At 44.8% G+C, this 20,419-nt stretch overlaps 4 protein-coding genes across 9 annotated transcripts in view; 2 read left to right on the top strand and 2 right to left on the bottom strand.

Annotated features, from left to right (window-relative positions):
• The window catches only part of tdrd6a (tudor domain containing 6a), a 28,852-nt gene extending 28,340 nt beyond the window's left edge, over positions 1-512 (top strand). For all 3 annotated transcript variants that reach the window (XM_085431285.1, XM_085431286.1, XM_085431287.1), the window contains one exon: positions 34-512. The gene's annotated coding sequence lies outside the window, so the exon portion shown is untranslated. The remainder of the gene's footprint in view (positions 1-33) is intronic.
• Positions 43-9,337, bottom strand: pla2g7 (phospholipase A2, group VII (platelet-activating factor acetylhydrolase, plasma)). 4 transcript variants are annotated; one of them, XM_085431293.1, is made up of 11 exons: positions 9,275-9,337; positions 7,713-7,840; positions 7,355-7,505; positions 6,996-7,089; positions 6,828-6,896; positions 5,569-5,740; positions 4,846-4,959; positions 2,927-3,018; positions 2,592-2,762; positions 2,350-2,498; positions 43-2,160 (listed from the first exon to the last, which is right to left on the bottom strand). In XM_085431293.1, exons 2-11 carry the CDS (start codon positions 7,806-7,808, stop codon positions 2,060-2,062), a joined length of 1,209 nt encoding a protein of 402 aa, XP_085287419.1. In that variant the 5' UTR covers positions 7,809-7,840; positions 9,275-9,337; the 3' UTR covers positions 43-2,059. The 4 variants fall into 4 exon arrangements, with proteins under 4 accessions (XP_085287419.1, XP_085287418.1, XP_085287417.1 ...); XM_085431292.1 differs by lacking the exon at positions 9,275-9,337 and adding an exon at positions 8,316-8,392; XM_085431291.1 differs by lacking the exon at positions 9,275-9,337 and adding an exon at positions 8,168-8,380.
• ints9 (integrator complex subunit 9) lies at positions 8,610-15,663 on the top strand. Its single transcript, XM_085431290.1, has 17 exons — positions 8,610-9,011; positions 9,308-9,435; positions 9,517-9,577; positions 9,701-9,763; positions 10,082-10,221; positions 10,366-10,452; positions 10,647-10,767; positions 10,867-11,001; positions 11,478-11,589; positions 11,716-11,896; positions 12,157-12,217; positions 13,712-13,883; positions 13,977-14,101; positions 14,531-14,698; positions 14,903-15,001; positions 15,082-15,219; positions 15,304-15,663. The coding sequence occupies exons 1-17, from the start codon at positions 9,003-9,005 to the stop codon at positions 15,475-15,477; spliced, it is 1,974 nt and encodes a 657-aa protein (XP_085287416.1). The 5' UTR covers positions 8,610-9,002; the 3' UTR covers positions 15,478-15,663.
• A 1,974-nt stretch (positions 15,664-17,637) lies between these two features.
• Positions 17,638-20,377, bottom strand: glrx5 (glutaredoxin 5 homolog (S. cerevisiae)). Its single transcript, XM_085431297.1, has 2 exons — positions 19,778-20,377; positions 17,638-18,788 (listed from the first exon to the last, which is right to left on the bottom strand). The coding sequence occupies exons 1-2, from the start codon at positions 20,073-20,075 to the stop codon at positions 18,616-18,618; spliced, it is 471 nt and encodes a 156-aa protein (XP_085287423.1). The 5' UTR covers positions 20,076-20,377; the 3' UTR covers positions 17,638-18,615.
• Between the last annotated feature and the right edge of the window lie 42 nt (positions 20,378-20,419).

The following is a 20,419-nucleotide window of genomic DNA, read 5'->3' on the forward strand; positions in this document are numbered from 1 at the left end:
ACTGTTGCTTTGTTGCTGCTAACTTCCTTTTAGGAATCCAGCTGTCAAAGCTGTTCTGCTGAGCAGCAGCCGGCAGAGTGACTGCCTCTTCTTTTCGTTTTGGACATTAAATAGAAGATTAGTGTAACTGCATATTGTTTTGTGTTGTTTCAGATAGGTGCAGTTCATTTTCTGTGTTCATTTTAAGTGCCCAATGCCAGTGTTGTCATTGTTTTGGCTTCTTTGTGTGTTATCGTCCTATCGCTCATAGCCTTTGATCTGCTTATTTCATTGTTCCTCTAAAAACAAACAGCCACGAAGCTAAAAGTCTTTATATGGTAATAGTTGATAAAACATGAGGAGTTTGTTTTGATAAACTGCCAAACAATTCTTTAGATGTTTGAGTCTTGAGTTTATTTGCTCTGGTTTCAGTGGCTGTTGTGAAATGCATGAAAAAAAAAATCTGTATTTGGTGTTAATCCACGAGTTGAAGCAAATTTGTGTTGGCACAATAAATATTAACATTCAGTGCACACGAGTCATGGTTTTGCTTCCCCGTTTCATTAGTTCCATTTTGGTGTTTCTGTAACATTTTATTAAAAAGGAACACGTCTTGGAAATGTTTCATGTTTGTCCCTGTAAAACATTTAGATCATCGTCCTCGTGGTGTTGGAAACAGTTGCTTTATGAACATACCCAGTGTTTAAAAACCACTTTTACAAGCTACAGATGGATATCTTTACTTTTTATAGAGATATCTAGATATAGAATGGGACACTGATTAATATCAGTAAGATGATGTGCAACGAGATGACTGTGGCTTCATATAAACAAACATAACAGTTCTGTTGTCACACATTAGTGGACACCCAGCTGTGCAGGGATATCAAACTAATTTGACATCGTAGCCACATACAGCGGGTGGGACAGGTGAAACTACATGATACACCTGTAAAGTTACAGAAAAGGTTTCATTGCTCACACTGTCCTGTAATTATACATTTAGAATGTAAAGTTTCCATGAGTTCACAGAAAATGTCCTTATGCTTCGGTGTGGTACGGATGGCAATGACCAACAGGAAAAGCTGTAAGACACATGAAAAGACAGAAGTTCAAACTCTATGCAGTCCTTCGTGTTTCTAAAGCTCTCCAGTGGGTTGAATTGGAGTCTTTGCTAGGGCAGTTTTGGCCCTCGGGCCTTATGTTTGACACCTTGTTGCTTGTCAGTTTTCTCCTTTCTCCCATTCACAGAGCGCCCGGAGCAAGCTTCATAACCGAGACAGGTTTAATTCACTGCCTGTTTCTGTCGTCTTGTTGCCTTAGTATTTTCATTTGTGGACTCCCTTTAAAGATTGAATTTTACAGCCTTACTGCCACAAACTGATCAGTGAAGTGTCTTTAAAAATGAGTGCTAAACATTTGTAAAGAAACCAGATTTATTGGATTTCTGTTGTGTATAAATGAAGTGTATAAAAGTTACATAGCACTGACCAAGGAAAGAACTGTACGGTGGCTTATGGCCAATGGGATATTTAAAGCAGCTTTTTAGTGTTTACAATATTCATTGAAAGATGTTCTTGAAGTTACTGGATGCCTTTTACATGCTAGCTTGTCTAATCTTTATCACATAATTCTATAATCATCTTTTTCTATTCTATAACTTAAGATTGTCATCATAGGCCGCATTACATAATCACACAGCAATCAGAGTACCTTGTCTTTGCTCAAAGGTCCAAAGAGGTACAGAAACATTTGGATTTATTTACACTAAAAGATAAAAACTGATTAAAGATTTGTTCAAGAAATTGCAGCTAATAGTAAAGATGTCACCAACAGTGAGAAGAAAGTTTCAAGCTGCTCGTATGCAACATTCAGGCCTCCTGAAACAAACACTACGCTGAGTGCTTGGTCCATCCAGAAAAAATAAATCCATCCTTTGATGAGGTAGAGATTAGATTTCCATCTGATTACTGCTTAAAAAATGCCAAGTAGGCCTGACTTGACATTTTAAACCCTTTGCACTGACTCCTGCGCCCAAGGCGAATGTGAGAGGCCACAGTATAAGAGGCACAGAGCCGGTTCAGATGGCGGACTGAAGCAAGTTGACATTAGTTCCTGGGATGAGGTTTTCATCTTCTCCGTTGATCAGAGGGTCCCACTGGTTAAAGTTCTTCTCCAGGCCTGCAAGAGTTTTGCACAGAGGAAAGGGGAGTAAGCAGAGTTCAGTCGATCTCTCAGCCAACTCCTCACAGCTCAGCTGATACTGTACACATCTTACTATTAATCCTGTAAAAACGGCTTTAATGTGCCCACAGCTGTGTTCCTGCATTACATGATTAAATCTGACGAACGACTAGCAGGAGCTCTTACCAAGATGGCGTTGCAGAAACGCTAGTGTTGCTTTATTGCACAGGTCTATGGCGAGCTCTGGGTCGATCTCTCCTTTGAGTTTCATCAGCTTCCCAATCCAGTTGCCTGTGAGAAAGGTGAAGTCTGGGAAACTCTGGTGGACTGTACCTCTGAAAGAATGCAGGTGAAGAAGAGACATCATCACAAAATCAGCCCAAATTACCCCCAAAGTCTCTGAAAGTGCAGCAGACCAGTACTGGTACCTGATGGTGATCATTTTCCTCTGTATGACGGCCGAGTCGAGCTTCTTCATGCGGCTGATGTTTCCCGCCCACTGGAACTTCTCTGAGTTGATGAAAAAGATTGGCTGCTTCACCCGAGGAAAGATCTCATCGTCTAAAGGAGTCATCCAGGAGTCTAGCGCTACTCCACACCTGTTTATACGATAGCAGGCCAGGGTATTACTTTCAATAATCTGGGTCTGTTACTGCTGCCTGTAACACACGTTTCTAATTTATGCTAAGCAAAGTGAAATGCCCTCATGCACACAGCTCTATGGACAATAAGTGATAAAAGACTGGAAACCATAAAAACGTACTTGAATTTAACCTCTTTACACAGAGCCTCTATGACTGTTGCTCCTCCAAACGAATGGCCCATCACTGCTATCCTGCACAGGTCCATGGAGTTCTGTTACCAAGAACATGAGAGAGAATTAAGAAATCAGCACAAATTAAATTTTACTCCACTGCGTTTCACATTTTTCCTGATCACAGATTAAAGTCTGCTGATGTTCTTTATGCAAAACAGCATTTCATGAACTTTGGACTCTGCAGCTGATAAGCTGAGGCTAACACAGGTTTTTTCCTCAGTGCACTTTCAAAAGTCATCTGAACCTAGTTGATGTCATTTTATTGTTTATACACACACGGCAGCACAAAAAGTAAGAACTTTGTGTTTGATGCTTCTTGCCAATAATCTACAGCTGCAAAGTATATTTGGTGCCACGTTTGTAAGGAAACACATTTGTGCGTTGAGCAGCAGAGTTGAGTATGCGGGCCAATGCCAAACAGCTTATTCTGTGTCGACTCTTGTGTGGCGTTGAATGGGATGAGCAAAGTATGAAGAAACAAGACATATCGGCAGTTTAACAGTGTTTTTCACAAGTCAGCCAACAAAACCAAAAGTAGTGGTTGAAGAATGGGAAGCTATACCACAGCACTGCGTGACCAGCACGAGGAGCAGGTGCCATGCTGTTGTGGCCGTGTATGGTTCTTCCACATGCTGTTGTTATGACTCTTATGTCTTCAGAGTTCAATAAATGACACCAAATAGAAGATTTGGCAACTTTTTCAAACTTGTGGCAAAATGTGGCACCATTAAAAGGGGAAATAAATAAGCCTGGTCTAAGACTTATTGCCAATCAAGTCAACTAAATGAAGACTTTCGGTGCCAAGCTCATATATAAAAACAAAAAGTGCTGGTAAATGAACTTTGGAAGCTCGAGACTTTAGGGAAAGTTGCAATAACCACAAAGATACAACACTGCTAGAAACACTCGTTGGTCTTCTAAGCATCACACAGCAGGATGCAACAAACCCTGAAACAGATGTTCCAAATGTACAAGTTGAATTTTTGTGAACTAAGAAATGATTAAGAAATTGAACAAGTGCGGGAATTGTGAAGTGGGCGTGTCCTACGTTAAGGATGTGCACACAGGAAGCAGTTCACTCATCAACCATTCATCGCTTTGGAGCTGATGTTTGTTGCAGACACTTCGTGCTGTACATACTTGGCACCTGCCCCATATGTCAATCAGCATCATCTTTGCAATACTTCACCTCAAAGCTTAGAAGAGTTGAGTGCTGGGGTTAGCCTACATCGCTTTGTCGGTGGTTTCTTCGCCCAGCTTGAAGTTGCACCACTCTGTGGTCTCTGGTCAAAAACTTGCCGTTGCTTCCTGATCTACTCTTTAAACTTTTCTCAGTTTCAAGTTGAGCAATCGAAGCAGTGAAGAATACCCCTGACTGACGCACGACAGGAGTATAAATGGATTGGAAGTTGCCTAGGTAACCAGAGGCTGGAATGTCTGCTTCCTACGACGGGGGTCCACACAGGATCGCTCAGAGCACCGCTTTGTTGCCGACGGCTGGTTGCTAGGTTAACCCTTTAATGTATGTACCACTCTGTCATGTGTCAGTAACCAGCACACTTTGCTCTCCCAGGTATCAGCATCAGCTGTTCACCTCGAAGGTGAGAAGAGTTCAGCTTTAGCTTTAAACACTGTAAAGCTAAGAGGCTACAACTGTTGCCTTTTAGCTTTGATCAAACTTCAAAGAGACTTCTGCGTTTCCTGGAGCCTTGTGACACTTGCCAACTTGCCCCATGCTCGTGTTACGACTTTCTGCGTCTTGTGACACATTTCCATTATTGTGTTTGCTACCACACACTGCATGACATGCATGCATGACAGCTGTCCTGCATGCATGTCACAGCCAGAGGTAACCAAAAGCTTACCTTCAGCGTTGACCAGTCAAAGTGCGTCTCCAGAACATTCTGCACTGAGATTCCTGAGTTGATTTCAGTGAGTTTATCCAGAGCCAGAATGCATTCATCTGCTCTTTGTTTCACCTGAAAGATGAAACAAATGAATTCATTCTGTTTCTTTAAGGTGCCATTAATATTTACCTTTACATTCATGACATCTGTACAGATACGACAAACAAAACCATCTTTTTCCCCTACTATGGGATTTATATACTCCCGGTCTCCCTAAACTTTTGTTTATGGTGGGCAGCCAATCAGAGGGAGCTTCTCTTAAAGGGAGGGGACAGGAAGTTATAGTGGAGCTGAGCTGCTGCACTTGGACCCAGTACAAGATAAACCAGGATTGTGTTGAACTGTGAGTTTTGCGAAGCTACTCTGATGAACAGAAAGAAAAAAAAAAGAAATATCCCTCGCCTTAATCGTAGATTTAAAAAGCCAACTGCTATCTGCAGTCCCTCATTCCTTTCAGCTTTAAGATAAACGGGATGTGACCACACGCTTGCCGTTTAACGTGACGTGCCCAGATGAAAATAGAAGAATGTCAGCTAGAACAAACGAGGATGTGGTTTGATTTTAACATCAGTGCCAAGCTGCCTGTGAGTAAGCGGGTATGAAGTTCACATCTTATGCAATCAAGAGACTGAATTTTAAACCCACAGAGGGAGTCTGTGGGTAATCTCTGCGACAACATACTTGTTTGTTTCTGAGGGGGAATTCGCTCTCTCCATGCTGCAGAGCTCTGTAGTACATCCACTCCTTTACCAAGTTCTGTTGGGTGGCACCGGATGATTTTGTCAAACTTGCATTTGACCTTTCTGACTCTGGCTTCTCACAAAAATAATACGTAGCTGACGCCGACTGGTCTCTGTGGGAGAAAAATAAAACCATAACCTGTAGTTCCAGCCCTGGGAACAGATATTACTTCCTTCATGTTACTTGGAACAATTAGGGTTTAGACACATGCAGAGGACACATCCTGTTTGAGGCAGCGTGTGGCCCTCTCTCTGTAAGAAGCAAAGTCACTCTCATGTTGTTGCTCTCACACTGCAGCCGTGTGCTCTGTCTGCGGCTTTGTCAGCATGTCGCCGGCTGCTAAAATTCAGCAAAATAACACTTCCATCACCGTAAGTGACAGGCCAGCTGTGGCCATTATGTTCATCTCCATATGGTCCCCCTTGTCTGCATACTGAAAAGAATTGTGATGAGCTGGTTCATACCATTGTCTGCACACCCTTTCCACTCTTACTCCACACATAAACAGACAGCCAAGCAAACAATAGCAGAGGACAAACGTTCAGCTACGATTTCCTCCAAATGAAGATGACAAAGAACACCGATTTCAAACTCATTTTACATCGTGGGCCACATACGACCCACCTTAAGTGTGGGGACCACTTAAGGTCAGAAACTCCAATTTCTGCCAGTGTAAAGATGTTGAAACAATTAATCAATGAGATATCTTCATATGAGGAAAAGAAGTGCAACTGCAACAGTTTGTCTTATTTTACACATGTAACATAAAACTAAGAGAAACACTGTTGCTAGCTCATTGTGCACACTGTCATGCATTTAGAATAATGTACTTTTCTATAGTAAAAACATCTATAGTAGATGCTCGAAAAATGGGAACTTTTCTGTCATTTAATTTTTTGTATCTATCAGTAACTTTCTGGTGTAGCATGGACACAATGGTCTGCAAAACTTTAAATACAGTTAAAAGTTCCAAATCCATAGAGATGAGAGAACAGAGCCTTTATTTGTCAGTTGCCCACAACCGAGATGACAGACCTTGCCAACCACACATACACAACATCACACGCTTTCCAGCGGGCCCGATTGGAGTCTCTGCCTGGCCGATTCTGGCCCCTGGGCCCTATGTTTGACAACCCTGCTATAGAACAGTTGGCGCTTAATGGCATGAAAATGACATATGAACTAAATTGGAAAATTACCTGTGTTCCACTGATGCCACGATGAAGCCCTGAGAGGCCATTTCTGCACATATCGCTGAATACAAGGTCCTGAGAAACAATCACAGCAGCCACAGTGTGAGCAGAACTTGTAATGGGTTATTGCTGCAGGAGTGATGAAATAAAAAAACAAATGCATTGTGTGTGTACCTAAAGGCTCCCAAGCCGTGGGAGAAGATGATCACGGGACATTTTTCATTCGATTTAAATGGAGCATCCAAATAGGCTGGGATCTTGAAGGACCCTGAAATAGATGAAAATGAGGAACATTCACTTTGCCTATTTTTTTTAAACCACATTAGAAAATGAAAGAAACCAGCTTTCTATTTTTTTAGTGACTAAAGTCATATAATATTGCTGTCCTGACCAAATACATTTGACTTTTACACCACAGAGAAATGGACTGTCAGGTTGGAGGTGGAAGCACAAGCACACAAGACTTGAGAAAAAAATAGTCAATTTTATGCCATGAAATCATTAGAAATACTGGATTTTCCTAATTTATTCACCAAAGAGGTAGTTGAAGATCCTTTCACTGAGGGCCCTGTTCATTTTCATGAAGTCAGCCAAACCATTAAAGTACTCCTTGTATGGGACCCAGTCAGGCTTCCCTGCACTTTCCATCTCCTGACAGGGATAGTACAGCCGGAAGAAGGTGCCCTGTTGGAGAGACAGACAGTTCAAGCAACTCAGCAGAAGGCCATTTGCTCCCGTGATGTCAGCAGCCTGTTTGGCCCAATACCTGCTTTCCATAATACCCGTGGGTACCCAGCCCAGCATCTGCAGCACACTCAAGAATGTCAAATACAGATATGTGACCTCAGCTGTTACATGTCAGCACGAACAAAGGTTTTCTTTTGCTTGTACCTCTGCAGTGTGGTCCATCATGAAGTCCGTGCAGCCCACAGCGTTTGGGCCGTTGCCTGGAGGGATCCCGAGGTGGTTACTGCAGCTGCTGCCCATGGTGAAGAAACTGAGCGCGGACCTCCTGTGGTCTGGCAAATAGAAACACACACACGTGTACATCAATACTGCTGCTCTATAAACGGGAAAGATAACAGCACTAAAAGTCGGACTATTTCTGCACGGAAGCTACTGACTGCAATGAACATGTGTATACGCAGACTGTATCATTATATCGTTTATTAGTATCAAATGAAAGGCAAAAACTTCTTCACTGTGGTAACTGTAACCAGCCGTATATGTCGCGAAGTTTACCCTTGATCTAACCGCAGAGCCCCACACAATCGCACATTTAACTAAACGGGTCGAAGTGTTTGTGCTGTCAGTTAAAACCCAAAACGTGGCGTGTTAACTCCTACCTGTCCTCGCCCACGCGTTAAATCTCTTGACTCCTAACTGAACAAACCCTCCATAAGAAAACATCGACTAGCGCACTTTCGACAGCGACCTAACCAAACGTCCACTCTAGCCGCCGGTAACACTCGTTAAATAAAACAAAAAGCCTACCGGAGATACAGAAGTGCGAGCGCTGCCCGCTGTTTCTGCATCGGTTTCGCAATAACACCGTGGACTGACAGAGCAGTCACCGGATAAATGTACAACTTTGGGAGTGGTTAATGTTTTTGTCAGCTAGCCGCTGCTAGCATAGGAGGGGGCTAAACCAGAGTAGTGGATGAACGGTGTTGAGTCACTGTGGCAGTCCTGCCTTTGCCGGCCTAATGGCGTCCCCCCAACTGAAACCTTAATGACCTACATGTCATATTATTTAACAGTTGGCAATCATGCTGCTATCATTACTGTAATTACGACATTGGCGGCTCTAAATATAAACTCAACCAGGCGTATGAAATTGTGTTAACTGCTCTGTATACGGCTCTGGTTTATCGCAGCGACTCTCAGCTCTGGGATCACTTGTTTACAACAATCATCGACCCTTTAATTCATATTTTCATTAATATCGTGTGAGCCAAGGTGCTGTTGCCAAAGCAGCTGCATATAAGCGCTGGCTTCTCAGTGAAAATGGCATTTTAAAGTGTCTGTACTTTCGATGTGACTCCGCGTCTGTTGGGGGCAGCAGAGGGCAGCCGAGCGGGAAACAAAGCGAGGAGGGAGCAGAAGAGCGGTGGAGAACGATGCTGCGTTAGCAAAGCTAACTGTTTTCAACTCATTTATCAGCAACTCCTTGTGTTAAAGATGAAATTGGTGAGTAAAAAGCAGATCAGTGAAGAGAACAATGAATGTAGGAATCGTCGAAAATGATTAACTTATACGCACCCAAAAGTGACTGTTAGCTGGAAGCTAATAGCGTTTTTTGGTACAGTTGAATAAAGTTTAATAAAGGCGAGCAGCGAACAGCAAGTCAGTACAGCGTGAAGTCTTTAACTATGCATACGAAAAAACGGAAACACAATCCCCTGGTGTCGTGTTTATCCTGTTTTACTGTATCTTTGTACTCCTACACACACCTGTGGTTTTAACGGTGCATTCCCTCCTTGCAGTACTGTCTGTCGGGTCATCCTACATTGCCCTGCAATGTCCTCAAGTTCAAGTCCACCACTATCATGTTGGACTGTGGATTGGACACCACCTCTGTCCTCAACTTCCTGCCCCTGCCTTTGGTGCACAGGTGAGTCACTGACAGGAATTCATTCACTCGTGGATAACAGATATGTTTTGCTTGATGATGATGATGATCCTTTTTTTTCAGTCCAAGACTTTCCAAGCTCCCTGGTTGGGTCTCTAAGGATGGAACAATAAATTTGGAAAAGGCACGAGAAGCTGTTTGTAATGTGCTTAGGTTACTTGGCGTGTATTTCAACTTACTGCAGTTTTTTATGAAGATGTGCCGATTTATCTGTGGGGGAAAAAACTGTTTCGCCTTATGCTTGCAGGAGCTGAAGGAGTGCGCAGGGAGGGTGTTTGTTGACGCACAGCCAGAGTTCTGTCTCCCTGAGGTAGACATCCCTGATACTTCGTTTCTGCATCAGTGTTATAGCTTGTGCTAGAATGTCTTTCTGCAAAACAGGGGCCACTGTGAAGCATCAGAGTTGCAGCAAATCAACCTATTTTAAACAAATAATAAGAAAGAAAAAGAAACCTGATAGGCCTGCCACAATTGACAAGAATAGGGGAATCCTCTCCGAGAAATCAGTTACTATGATCAGAGCAGTGTGATTACCACGTCTTTTACCTTCACAGTAGACCTAAAACATAAATCTTAATAAATACCTGAAGTACCACAATGATATTTATTTAATCTGAATAACCCACAGAGAGAACTGTTGGACCTGTCCACCATCGATGTCATCCTAATCTCAAACTACCACTGCATGATGGCCCTGCCTTACATCACAGAGCACACCGGCTTCACCGGGACAGTGTACGCCACGGAGCCCACGCTGCAGATTGGCAGGTGACAGATGCAGGGGATGAATACCACATCTTACTATTTCTGTATTATTTTTGTGATATCATTATTATTTTATTTGGTAAAATGAGATACAGGTCACACGTCTTCGGTTGCGTTTACGCTCGTTCTTCCTCCTTCCTTCCTTAGGCTGCTGATGGAGGAGCTGGTGAACTTCATGGAGAGAGTTCCTAAAGCCCAGTCTGCCACGTCCTGGAAGAACAAGGAGATACAAAGGTAGTCTAGTTTTGTAAAAATATTCTGTGTGTGTGCGTTTTGTCCGAGTTGACACATGAAATGCAGTTACTGACTTTGTTTTAGTCATTTTTGAAGTTTCATTTTCCATTCACCTGTCTGGTGTTTTGTTACACCTCCACTAACAGGGTGGTGTAACTCCACCGTTCAAATGAATACTTGTGTTATTGCATTAGGATGCTCCCGGGGCCGCTGAAGGATGCAGTTGATGTGTGGATGTGGAAGCGATGCTACAGCATGCAGGAGGTTAACTCTGCACTCAGCAAAGTGCAGCTTGTGGGTTATTCACAGAAAGTGGTGAGAATTGATTCTGTCCAGGAGATATTTAAGATTTCACATTTCTGCTTTCGTGCAGTGGTGACTTCTCGTCTTTTTTCTCGTTTGTTTTTCTTGCAGGAGTTGTTTGGAGCTGTACAAGTCTCCCCTTTAAGCTCCGGCTACTCGCTGGGAAGCTCCAACTGGATCATCCAGTCTCACCATGAGAAGGTGTCCTATGTGTCTGGCTCATCTCTACTCACCACACATCCTCAGGTAGGCCAGCAGGCGTAATGCTTCACCATTTCAAAGTCTCCTGGGCGCAACCCTTGAAGCTTTTTTCCTGAGCTGAGTGATTTCTGTCATATTTCGGGGCTGTTTACAGAACAAACTGCGTGTGCAGCAGTCAGGGAGGGGGGTCTCTGCTCGTGCAGCTAAACCACGTCGTTATTGATCTTTACTAAGGTGTCAAAACTTGTCATTGAGGGTCCAGCGGAGGTCATCACATGTCGTCTTTATGGGGGAGAAAGTTAAAGTTTGAAGGGATCGAGGACAAAACCGTTACGATCTAGAGTGGAAAGAGTGCAGTCCGTTATTTGTTTAGTCACAGATTTCCTTTTTCCTGTGCTCAGTTTCTTTTGGAAGCTAAATCTTTAGGCGAGTGTTTGTCAGTGCACGCTGTCATTGTTTGAATCCAGCCTGTTCTGTCCTATCACAACTACTCTGCAGTTTCTCTTCTTCTCTGCTCCCAGCCCATGGACCAGAGTTCCCTAAAGAATAGTGACGTCCTCATTCTGACAGGCCTCACTCAGATGCCTACTGCCAACCCAGACGGCATGCTGGGAGAGTTCTGCAGTAACTTGGGTGGGTTTTAATGTAGCGCTCAGATTTCTGTGGCGTGTGAAAAGAACCAAACGTTGAAGTCATTCTTGTATCATTTAAGTGGAACTTGAATGATGTTGTCTGTGCTTGTTCTTCTGCGTTCTGCAGCCATGACCATCCGGGCAGGAGGAAATGTGCTGGTGCCGTGCTACTCCTCTGGAGTGATCTACGACCTGCTCGAGTGTTTGTACCAGTTCATAGAGAGCGCCAACCTGGGGACCACGCCCTTCTACTTCATCTCACCCATAGCCAACAGCTCGCTGGAGTTCTCTCAGATCTTCGCCGAGTGGTGAGCGGCCGTTTATCGAAAGCTTCTCGATTCTGTGGTGAAAGTTTGTGATTTTAGGTTTTACTGTTTTTCTTCAGCTCGGTTAGCTTGTCCTCATTTTTCCACGTCTTCCACAACAAGTCATGATGCAGTCACTCTGATAAGTAGGAACACAGTATCGATGTTTTGTTACTTGATAGGAGTGCAACAAACAGCAGAGAGACGGTAACGTGTGACTGTGGAATATTCCACGTGCTTTTTCTTTTTCTCCAATATTTCAGGCTTTGTCACAACAAGCAAACAAAGGTTTATCTCCCAGAGCCGCCTTTCCCACACGCAGAGGTGAGTCAAGAACACTGGCTGTTAGGCCTGGGCCATATCATACCGCTCACGGTAACACCAGTCAGGCAACGATAAGAAAATGAAACATGGCGATAGAATATGGGTAAAACGTGCATGCGCAGTACCTTTGTTTTCATACGCACATGGCGGCGACGCAGAACGAGAAGAGGGAAAGCAGATCGTTGAATGAAACAGATGAACCTGAACTGGTTTGTAAAAATGCTGCAGCTTCACTGGTGTGGAACTGGTTTAGCTTTCGTCCGTCAGATACACAACAAAGCACTGTTTGTGGTAGCGCATGCTAGCGGGCCGTCGTTATTACTGAACCGATTTTAGTGCACGGCGCTCGAAATTCTGTCAAAAAAGGTTTCAGTACGACTTTGCTGAGCTACGAAGCCGCACCTCTTGATTGATTGTTTGAGCATTATGGCTATTGTAGGCGGAGCCTCGCGGAGCGATACGTGCTGTGCTTCAACATAATGTTACCGTATTGTGTGTGTTTAACCTCTTTAAGTTGTGTGGATGTTATACATGGTTATGCTGAGGATATGTCGGCCAGTTTCCACTGGAAACGCCTTTTGGTTAAACTGTCAGCGAGGAATTTGCACTGTTACATTTTATATAACTTTAATGCAAAAAACAGCTGCTTGTTTAAGTGAAAATACTTTGGTGGGTGTTTTGCACTAATATTTTGTCTCGCGTTAATTATATCGTCAGTTATATCGTTAGCACACATTTTCAAATATATATGGTGATAAATATTTTTGGCCATGTTGCCCTGCCCTACTGGCAGTGCACTTCTCCTTTATACTGAAAATAATCATTATCTTATAGGGAACCCACTTTTTTTTAGGTTTTTAACTTGAGGTCCCAGTGGAGGTCATCAAATGTCGTCTTTATGGGGGAGAAAGTTAAAGTTAGAGATGGACCGATCTGATATTACGTATCCGTATCGGTCCCATACGGACCTAAATTACTGGATCGGATATCGGAGAGAAATAAAAAATGTAATCCGATCCGTTAAATATCACAAAAGCACCTCACAAAACTTGCGACATGGCGTAACTCGGCTCATAACCTCAGCACGTCGGAGCCGTGTGCGTCACGTGATAGAGCGGCTGTGGCGTGCGAGACCTGTTGGCGGTCTGGTTGAGCGTTTGGAGCCTCGCTACCAAACCAGCATTTCATCTCTGAGGAAGTGTTTATGTTTTATGCAAATTCATGTTTGGTTGGAGAAAGCATTAGGCAAATAGTATGTTCGACCAGGCCAGTGCTGTCACAAGTCATTAATAACAGATGACATGTAGCCATGAGTTGCATCAAATGTGAGTGAGATGTGCTTTTGCCTGGAGCGCATCATACCGCTAACACACGTTTTAAAAAGCAGAGTCGACTGATACAAAGATACCAGGATGAAAACACAAGTACACCTGTGGAGCTGGTGACGAGGTCACGTTGATAAACTGGTGCTTGAATGTGCTGCTGATGTTTCAGCTCATCCAAACCAACAAGCTGAAGCACTACCCCAGCATTCACGGAGACTTCAGCAGCGAGTTCCGTCAGCCCTGCGTGGTTTTCACCGGTCACCCCTCTCTGCGCTTCGGGGACGTCGTTCACTTCATGGAGCTCTGGGGCAAATCCAGCCTTAACACCATCATCTTTACTGGTAATTACAGCTATCGCTACATCTCTCACACGTGACTAAAACAAGGAAAGCCTGAGCTGGTAATGTCCTGAGTGCCTGATCTTTCTCACTCAGAGCCGGACTTCTCCTACCTGGATGCCCTGGCTCCGTACCAGCCGTTAGCCATGAAGTGCGTTTACTGTCCCATTGACACACGGCTCAACTTCCACCAAGTATCAAAGCTGCTCAAGGAAGTCCAGGTATGCTGTTAGCACCTGATCTGATTATGAGAGAAATACACAGAAATAGAGCCGAGACTAAGGAACGATGATTCTACGATGAGGAGGGAAAGGCTGCATCATGATGCTAGAACTGTGCTGTGCCATAGTGACTGAGTCTGTGAGAGCGCTGTGGGTGAAACGGGAGAATGGAAAGCAGATTTCCAAGTTAACAGACAATATACAAATAAAATGGCAGAACAATGTGAGCGTTCAGGGCAGAGCTCAGGGAAGCAGCGGGTCTTGCTTAAGATTTGAGGGATTTGATCGAAGCATCCCTGTAGTTCCAGGATGGCCCATTCGCAGCACTAGTTCTCGTTTAGCTGTAGCCTTAATTTAAATGTTAACAAAGCCAGCTTCAGCCGCTCACATTTGTACTCTGTGTGTAAAAGCCGTGTCTTCTTCCTGCAGCCTCTCCACGTGGTGTGTCCCGAGCAGTACACCCAGCCTCCTCTGACCCAGTCCCACCGCTCCGACCTGATGTTGGAGCTGCAGCCTCCTCCTATGCCCTACAGACGCTGCTCTGTTCTCAACCTGCCCTTCAGACGCCGCTACGAACGCATCTACATCCTGCCTGAGGTGAGGCCCCGAAGAGAAGGAAGTCAAAACTCCTCAGAGATGGATCTGAGTTTCTGGCCACAGAGTATCTGTTGTATCTGGTGAATTCTCTGATCACTATGACAACATGGCGTTTGATCAGCTGTTTTTATTGAGAAATCCTCTCGCTGTCAGAAAGCAGGCGGACGGTTTTAATTGCTGAGAGTCGTATTCTTCTCTTCCTAGCTGGCCAACTCCCTGGTGCCCTCTGAGATCAAACCCGGCGTCTCTGTGGCGACCGTGTCTGCGTTGCTGCACTCAAAGGACAACAAGCACACGTTACAGGTGAGCCCAGAATGCTTGCACTTCCATTAGAGAATCAGCTGATCAGAGCTCAGCTGCATTTGTCTTTCATTTGTTCCCAGTCGGTGCCCAAACCCCCTCCCATGCCCCCCAGCAAGAAGAGGAAGCGGGTGATTGAGGAGCCCCCCGTAGCGTTGGCCCCTAAACCCATGCTGAGTGGAGCTGTGGCCCTGGAGGCTTTTCTGGCCACTTTGCAGAAGGTGGGAAATGTGAGCGAGAGGGCTATCAGTGTGCTGTGATAGTAGCACTAACTTAATGCTAACTTGTTATGTGCTCATTTGCAGCACGGGATCACAGAAGTTAAAGTGGAGGAAACTGCAGACGGGCACATCCTGCACCTGCAGGCGGAGGACACGCTCATTCAGCTGGAGGAGGACGGGACGCATATCGTCTGTGACAGTGAGCCACTGAGGACCACGCTCAGGGACCTGGTGCTGCGCTTCCTGCAGAAACTCTGAGCTGAATCCTGGCTGTTAGTTTCTAACAGTGTTTCTGCGTCACTGGATTATGGAGAGAAGCGGAGGGGAAGGTGTGGATGCTCAACGGCCATATTTACAGTCGTTTCACTGTACAGCATTGTTTGGTTTTATTTTATAAAACTCGCACATGTATTATTTTGTATTTAAAAGTTTTCCAGAATCGTACAGTGACTGTCGTTCATCACTTAGTCTTAGGAAAGCTTTAATAGTGGAAGCTGAGACGTTGCTCACGAGCCCGGGCTTTGTGTAGCCGGTGTGTTCCTGCATTGTGTCTGACAATGAAGGGTAAAAGAAACCAAGACCTCGCTCCAGCTCCTACAACCAAATGCAAACAGTAGGGAAGAGGGTCAGCTCCACCCACCACAACTCCCAAGCTAGCAAGAATGACCTGTTCATGCTAGCACTGACTGTGCCTATAACACATGTGACACACACGTACTGCACATTTACATTTACAGCATCTAGCAAAGACAGACACAATGACTGAACTAAAGACACACAATCAGAAATATCAGGGTGGCTAAATATACATTATGTGTTGCAGTGTTGGGGACGACACCGACCTCCCCCACAGGGGAATTGTAGAAAAGGGGAGAGGCCAAAGGGGAGCACTGTTTATAGGGGTGCACCAAAGAAGAAGAACAGTGAGGAGGGGCTCCAACTGAGAATGAACAAAACTACAGGCTTGAAGGTCCTAACAGTCGGGTATAACAGGAAGGGTTTGGGGTCTAGAACACATTTTGTGTAATTATAACAATATGTCATTTATGACCCGGTTACATTTGCACAGGATAGAATGAGGAAAGCGCTTTACTCACATTCCTCAGAAGTGTTCCTTCCTGAAGCTGAGTAACAGCAGGTGTGTTTTCCCAGCACACACCGACATGACACAAGAGGAAATGCACAGTAAACATGTTCAACAGGAATGATGGCTGCATATTTAAGCTGGGCTCCCTGAACACACCAGGGCCTCTGTCAGTGTTCACAGTGGTTTGCTGTTTCTCCACACACACACACACACACACACACACACACACTCTTCTGGAAATGCTCCGTTTCTCTGGTGAGGAAACAAACAACCATTTCCTCCCGTTCTTAAACACAGTTGCACATTTTCCAGCGGGAGGAGTCGCCCCCTGCTGACCGCTATGAAGAATACCAGTTTAAGGCACTTTGAATGCAGCTTCGTGTCTCAGAACCAGGTTCTGTGATATTCTTCCAACTACATAGACTCCAGATGTTTTACACTGAGTGTGTTTGGCATTTGAATTTGGCCTGGACTCAGACACAGTTTTTCAGCTTGATGTGCACTTACCGAGACACCGTGTGAAAGTTTTGCCTTTTAACATTTGCGTGTAACTTTTCCCAATCTCACAGTGATGAAGAGTCCTGTCAGAAATCCCTGAAGCCAGATTCAGATACTGAAAACGTTCATGTGTAGCACCTTTTTGTTTAGTTCACTTTTCCTTCACATGTGGAGCCAAAATGTCATATTTGATTTACGTCAGCATGTTGTGCAACGAATTCTTAAAAAATGAGTCCAAGTTAGACAAAAGAAGAAGTTTCTGACCTATAAATGCATTTATAGCAGATGAACGGTATCTGAGTCATGTTCACAAGAATTAGAAAAAACAAACTGTATTAAGCTGACACAGGAGCCGGGAAACACCTGCACAGAAAAACACACAGTGGGACACCAGCAGTCACGGACTGGCCTCCCCAGAGCCCCGACCTCAACATCATTGAAGCAATGTGGGATGATCCTGACAGAGAAAGCCAAGATCCAAAAAGATCTTTGAATGTTCTTCAAGAAGCCTGCAGAACTATTTTTGGAGGATACTTAGAGAAATGAGAAGAAAGCTGAAAAGTAAAGACGGTCACAACAAATATTCCAGCAGGTTCAAACTTGTACAAAGTCAGTTTGTCTTATAAACTGTTTTCTAGTGCATTTAAAAATGTTTAAAAAATAATCAAAAAACTAAAAACACCCATTTCTCACATTCTTAGTAAAACCCAAGGAAGTGATGTGGCTCATGACGTCTGCACATTACTGCAAGTCTGGCCCAGCTCACAGTAAAAACTACTGTGAGTAACCCCGCTGACAAAAGACCGACATGCATGAGGCACGACACCGACAACTCATTTGTGTCACAAAATATTTAATCAGTGCAGAATTGATTACACGCGTCAGAAGTACATCTAATAATAAGCTGTACAATATCTTACAGCGTAAGAAAAAACAACTAAAACAACACTTCACCTTCAGAGTGAAATACAGACAGATGCAACATTAACTGCTTCGGCTGGTACACGTGTGCAGTAATCTCATCTTCAGGGTGGTTTTAAAAAAAGAAAAAAGGACATAAGGTATCAGGTACGTTACGTTTCAGCGGATCCTGACATTGACGGTTTCCACGTGGTTCCAGGCAGGAAGAACAAACAGGGGACTGTCCAGTGATCGATTCTGCAGCTACGGCCACTAAAAAACTGCTAGATTATCAGTGGCTTCATTAAAGAGAAGATATTCATACCAGCACGAAGCCACGTTGTCCCCTCTTTGTTCTGTTTCCTGAAACTACAGGCAGTGCATTTAAGAGCGTGATGACATCATTAGCCGATGAGGCCCAGGCAGCATGAATAATGACCTTAACTTAGGCGTGGTACAGTTAGGCAAGTCTAAAGCTCATCTGGTCTTACACTGAGCGTGGAGGACAGCGGCGAGGGGAAGATCGCAGAGGACTGATGTAACCAGGTGAGAGCGCAGCGAGCGCTCAGGTGGCAGCTTGAACACGGTGATCACAGCCGGCTCTGTCGCGGTCAGCTGGCAGTTTGAGGTGGGAGTGAGGGGGTGATGTCACCGTTCTTCTTGGAGGTGCAGAAGTATTAAAGCTTTTTATTACAACAGGATGGAAAGACTCATTGTAACGATGTTATCGTTCAGCTCTATGGAGCTTTCGTTTGGCCCGCAGCTTTTGCTTTGGGGTTCGCTCTCATCATGGGAGCCATGGTGCCCTCAGCTGTGCTGGAAAAAAGGTGGTGGCGGCGGCAGTGGGGAGGGGTTCAACCTGATAAATGCGCCTTTGGATGAGTCAGCCGCGTCACGCTTATACCCGTCCATTACTTGGACTCTTTCTCTGCGTCCAGCACTGCAGAGCGGATGCCCAGCTTCTTCAGCTCCTCCACCAGGTCTCCGTTCTGGTGCATCTGCAGAAAGATGTCGCAGCCTCCCACAAACTCGCCATTGAAGTACACCTGAGGGATCGTGGGCCAGTTGGAGAAGTCTTTGACTCCTGTGGAAGGCAGACAGCGTCAATACTACCAGTCCTGTTTCTCTGAACACCTCGTGGGTTTTAAAATTAGGCGTAGCAGTTTGGTTACATGCCTCATTAGCATTTTTAAGGAAAATCTGAGGGGTGGGGTTTTTTTTTCTACCCACTGAAACTGTAGCAAAAGCACAAACCTCCACACTCACAGCAAAGGGTCTCCAACCCAATTCAGATCTATTCGTTTAGTGCAACAACAGTGGCCTCCAGGCACTTTATACTGTAAAGTAAATAATGGAGAGAAAAATTCCAACAATCAGGCGACCCTTATGAGCAAACCATAGATGGAAGAGGGAAAGATGAACTGCCTTTTAGCAGGAAGGCAGAACCAGGTTCAGTGAGGGGCCATCTGTGAGTGGTTGGGGGTGAGGGGAGGAAGCCAGGAGAAAACACGCTGGAAGAGCCTCTTCTCTTAACCCCCCCCCCCCTTTAAGCCCTTTAACATCAGTATTATGTTTGTTAGTGTCCAGATGCGGCTGTAAAATACAACATTCAGACTATATAACAATATGTAAATTGATCCAATCGGCCATTATCAGGTATTTCACTCTAAACGTGGTTAAAGACACGTAGACAGGACAACAGGAGCACATATTGCTGATGTCATCTGTGAGGACGCTTCCCTGCTCTCCGACATGTCTCGTGTCATTATCGGAACAATGGGGATCGAGTCCTGACAGAGGCCGGGACTTTGATACCGATGCTAACGTTACCCCACCCTTTGGTGCTGCTGCACAACACTGATAAAAACTGGCCATGGAGTGCCGTTGACAGCTATCCTAACCGAATGCTGCTTTGAATGAGGTAACGATCAGGACCCGACACTTCAAGGATGTTTAAATGAGCTGCACCCAGCATGTGACGCTTTTTCTGCCGGTTACAAAGTAACCAAAACGGTACACGTTCACCTGAGAGGTGACAACCTGTTGCTGTCAGGCAGACTCCGGGTTACTGACCTTGTCTGAGGTCCTGGTCCTCCAACACGTTGTACGCTGCGTAGTTGTCCACGCCGTGCATCCGGAGGATCTGAACCACAGCGTTACTGAAGCCGCACATGGGCTGCGCCGGCGTGCCTTTCATAAACACCACCACTTTGTCCTTCTTCACCATCTCACCGAGGTCTTTCTGGAGATCCGCCGCCGAGCACAGGAGCCGGACTGAGGCCCACTGCGAGCGGCCGTCGGTTTGTCTGGGCAGGTAGACAGCCGGACCCGAGCGGAGACACCGAGCAGCGGATCGGAATAAACTGTTCATGGTTTGTGTTCAATTATCTCGTTACAAGAGGAGAAGAAACGTCCTACAGACGGGCCAGAGTCGGAGTAAAAACAGCCAGTCAAACTACTGTCGCCTCACTGTTACGATGAGGGGCGTTTACGTGAACGGTGATTGGACAGCTTCGCCCAGTCTTCGCCGAGTCTGATTTGCTAATGGTGGCGTCACACGTCATTCAACGCTGGCGAATGTAAGACGTTTAAAGTTATTGTGTTAGAAAATATAATAGTAACAATGTTACAATAAAAATAAGAATAATGTGGCATTCACATGTCATGTATATGAATATGGCATGTTTTCTTTGATAAAATAAAACATTATATAAA

The sequence above is a fragment of the Copadichromis virginalis genome, linkage group LG15 (assembly GCF_057382275.1).
Source record: "Copadichromis virginalis isolate Kocher_CV1m ecotype Utaka linkage group LG15, C_Virginalis_male_GT1.1, whole genome shotgun sequence".
NCBI lineage: Eukaryota > Metazoa > Chordata > Actinopteri > Cichliformes > Cichlidae > Copadichromis > Copadichromis virginalis.

Bases quoted from the DNA above. Each gene is read 5' to 3' on its own strand.
- pla2g7 (XM_085431291.1), bottom strand. From the start codon at position 8,231: ATGTTTTCTTATGGAGGGTTTGTTCAGTTAGGAGTCAAGAGATTTAAC. The intron at 7,506-7,712 runs GTACAAGCAAAA...TCTCTCCAACAG, and splicing joins TGATGGACCACACTGCAGAG to GGCACCTTCTTCCGGCTGTA. The intron at 5,741-6,827 runs GTAATTTTCCAA...TTTCTCCCACAG, and splicing joins GTGGCATCAGTGGAACACAG to AGACCAGTCGGCGTCAGCTA.
- ints9 (XM_085431290.1), top strand. The intron at 10,222-10,365 runs GTGACAGATGCA...TTCCTTCCTTAG, and splicing joins CCCACGCTGCAGATTGGCAG to GCTGCTGATGGAGGAGCTGG. The intron at 13,884-13,976 runs GTAATTACAGCT...TTTCTCACTCAG, and splicing joins TAACACCATCATCTTTACTG to AGCCGGACTTCTCCTACCTG.
- glrx5 (XM_085431297.1), bottom strand. From the start codon at position 20,075: ATGAACAGTTTATTCCGATCCGCTGCTCGGTGTCTCCGCTCGGGTCCG. The intron at 18,789-19,777 runs GTCAGTAACCCG...TGCCTTCCACAG, and splicing joins GGACCAGGACCTCAGACAAG to GAGTCAAAGACTTCTCCAAC.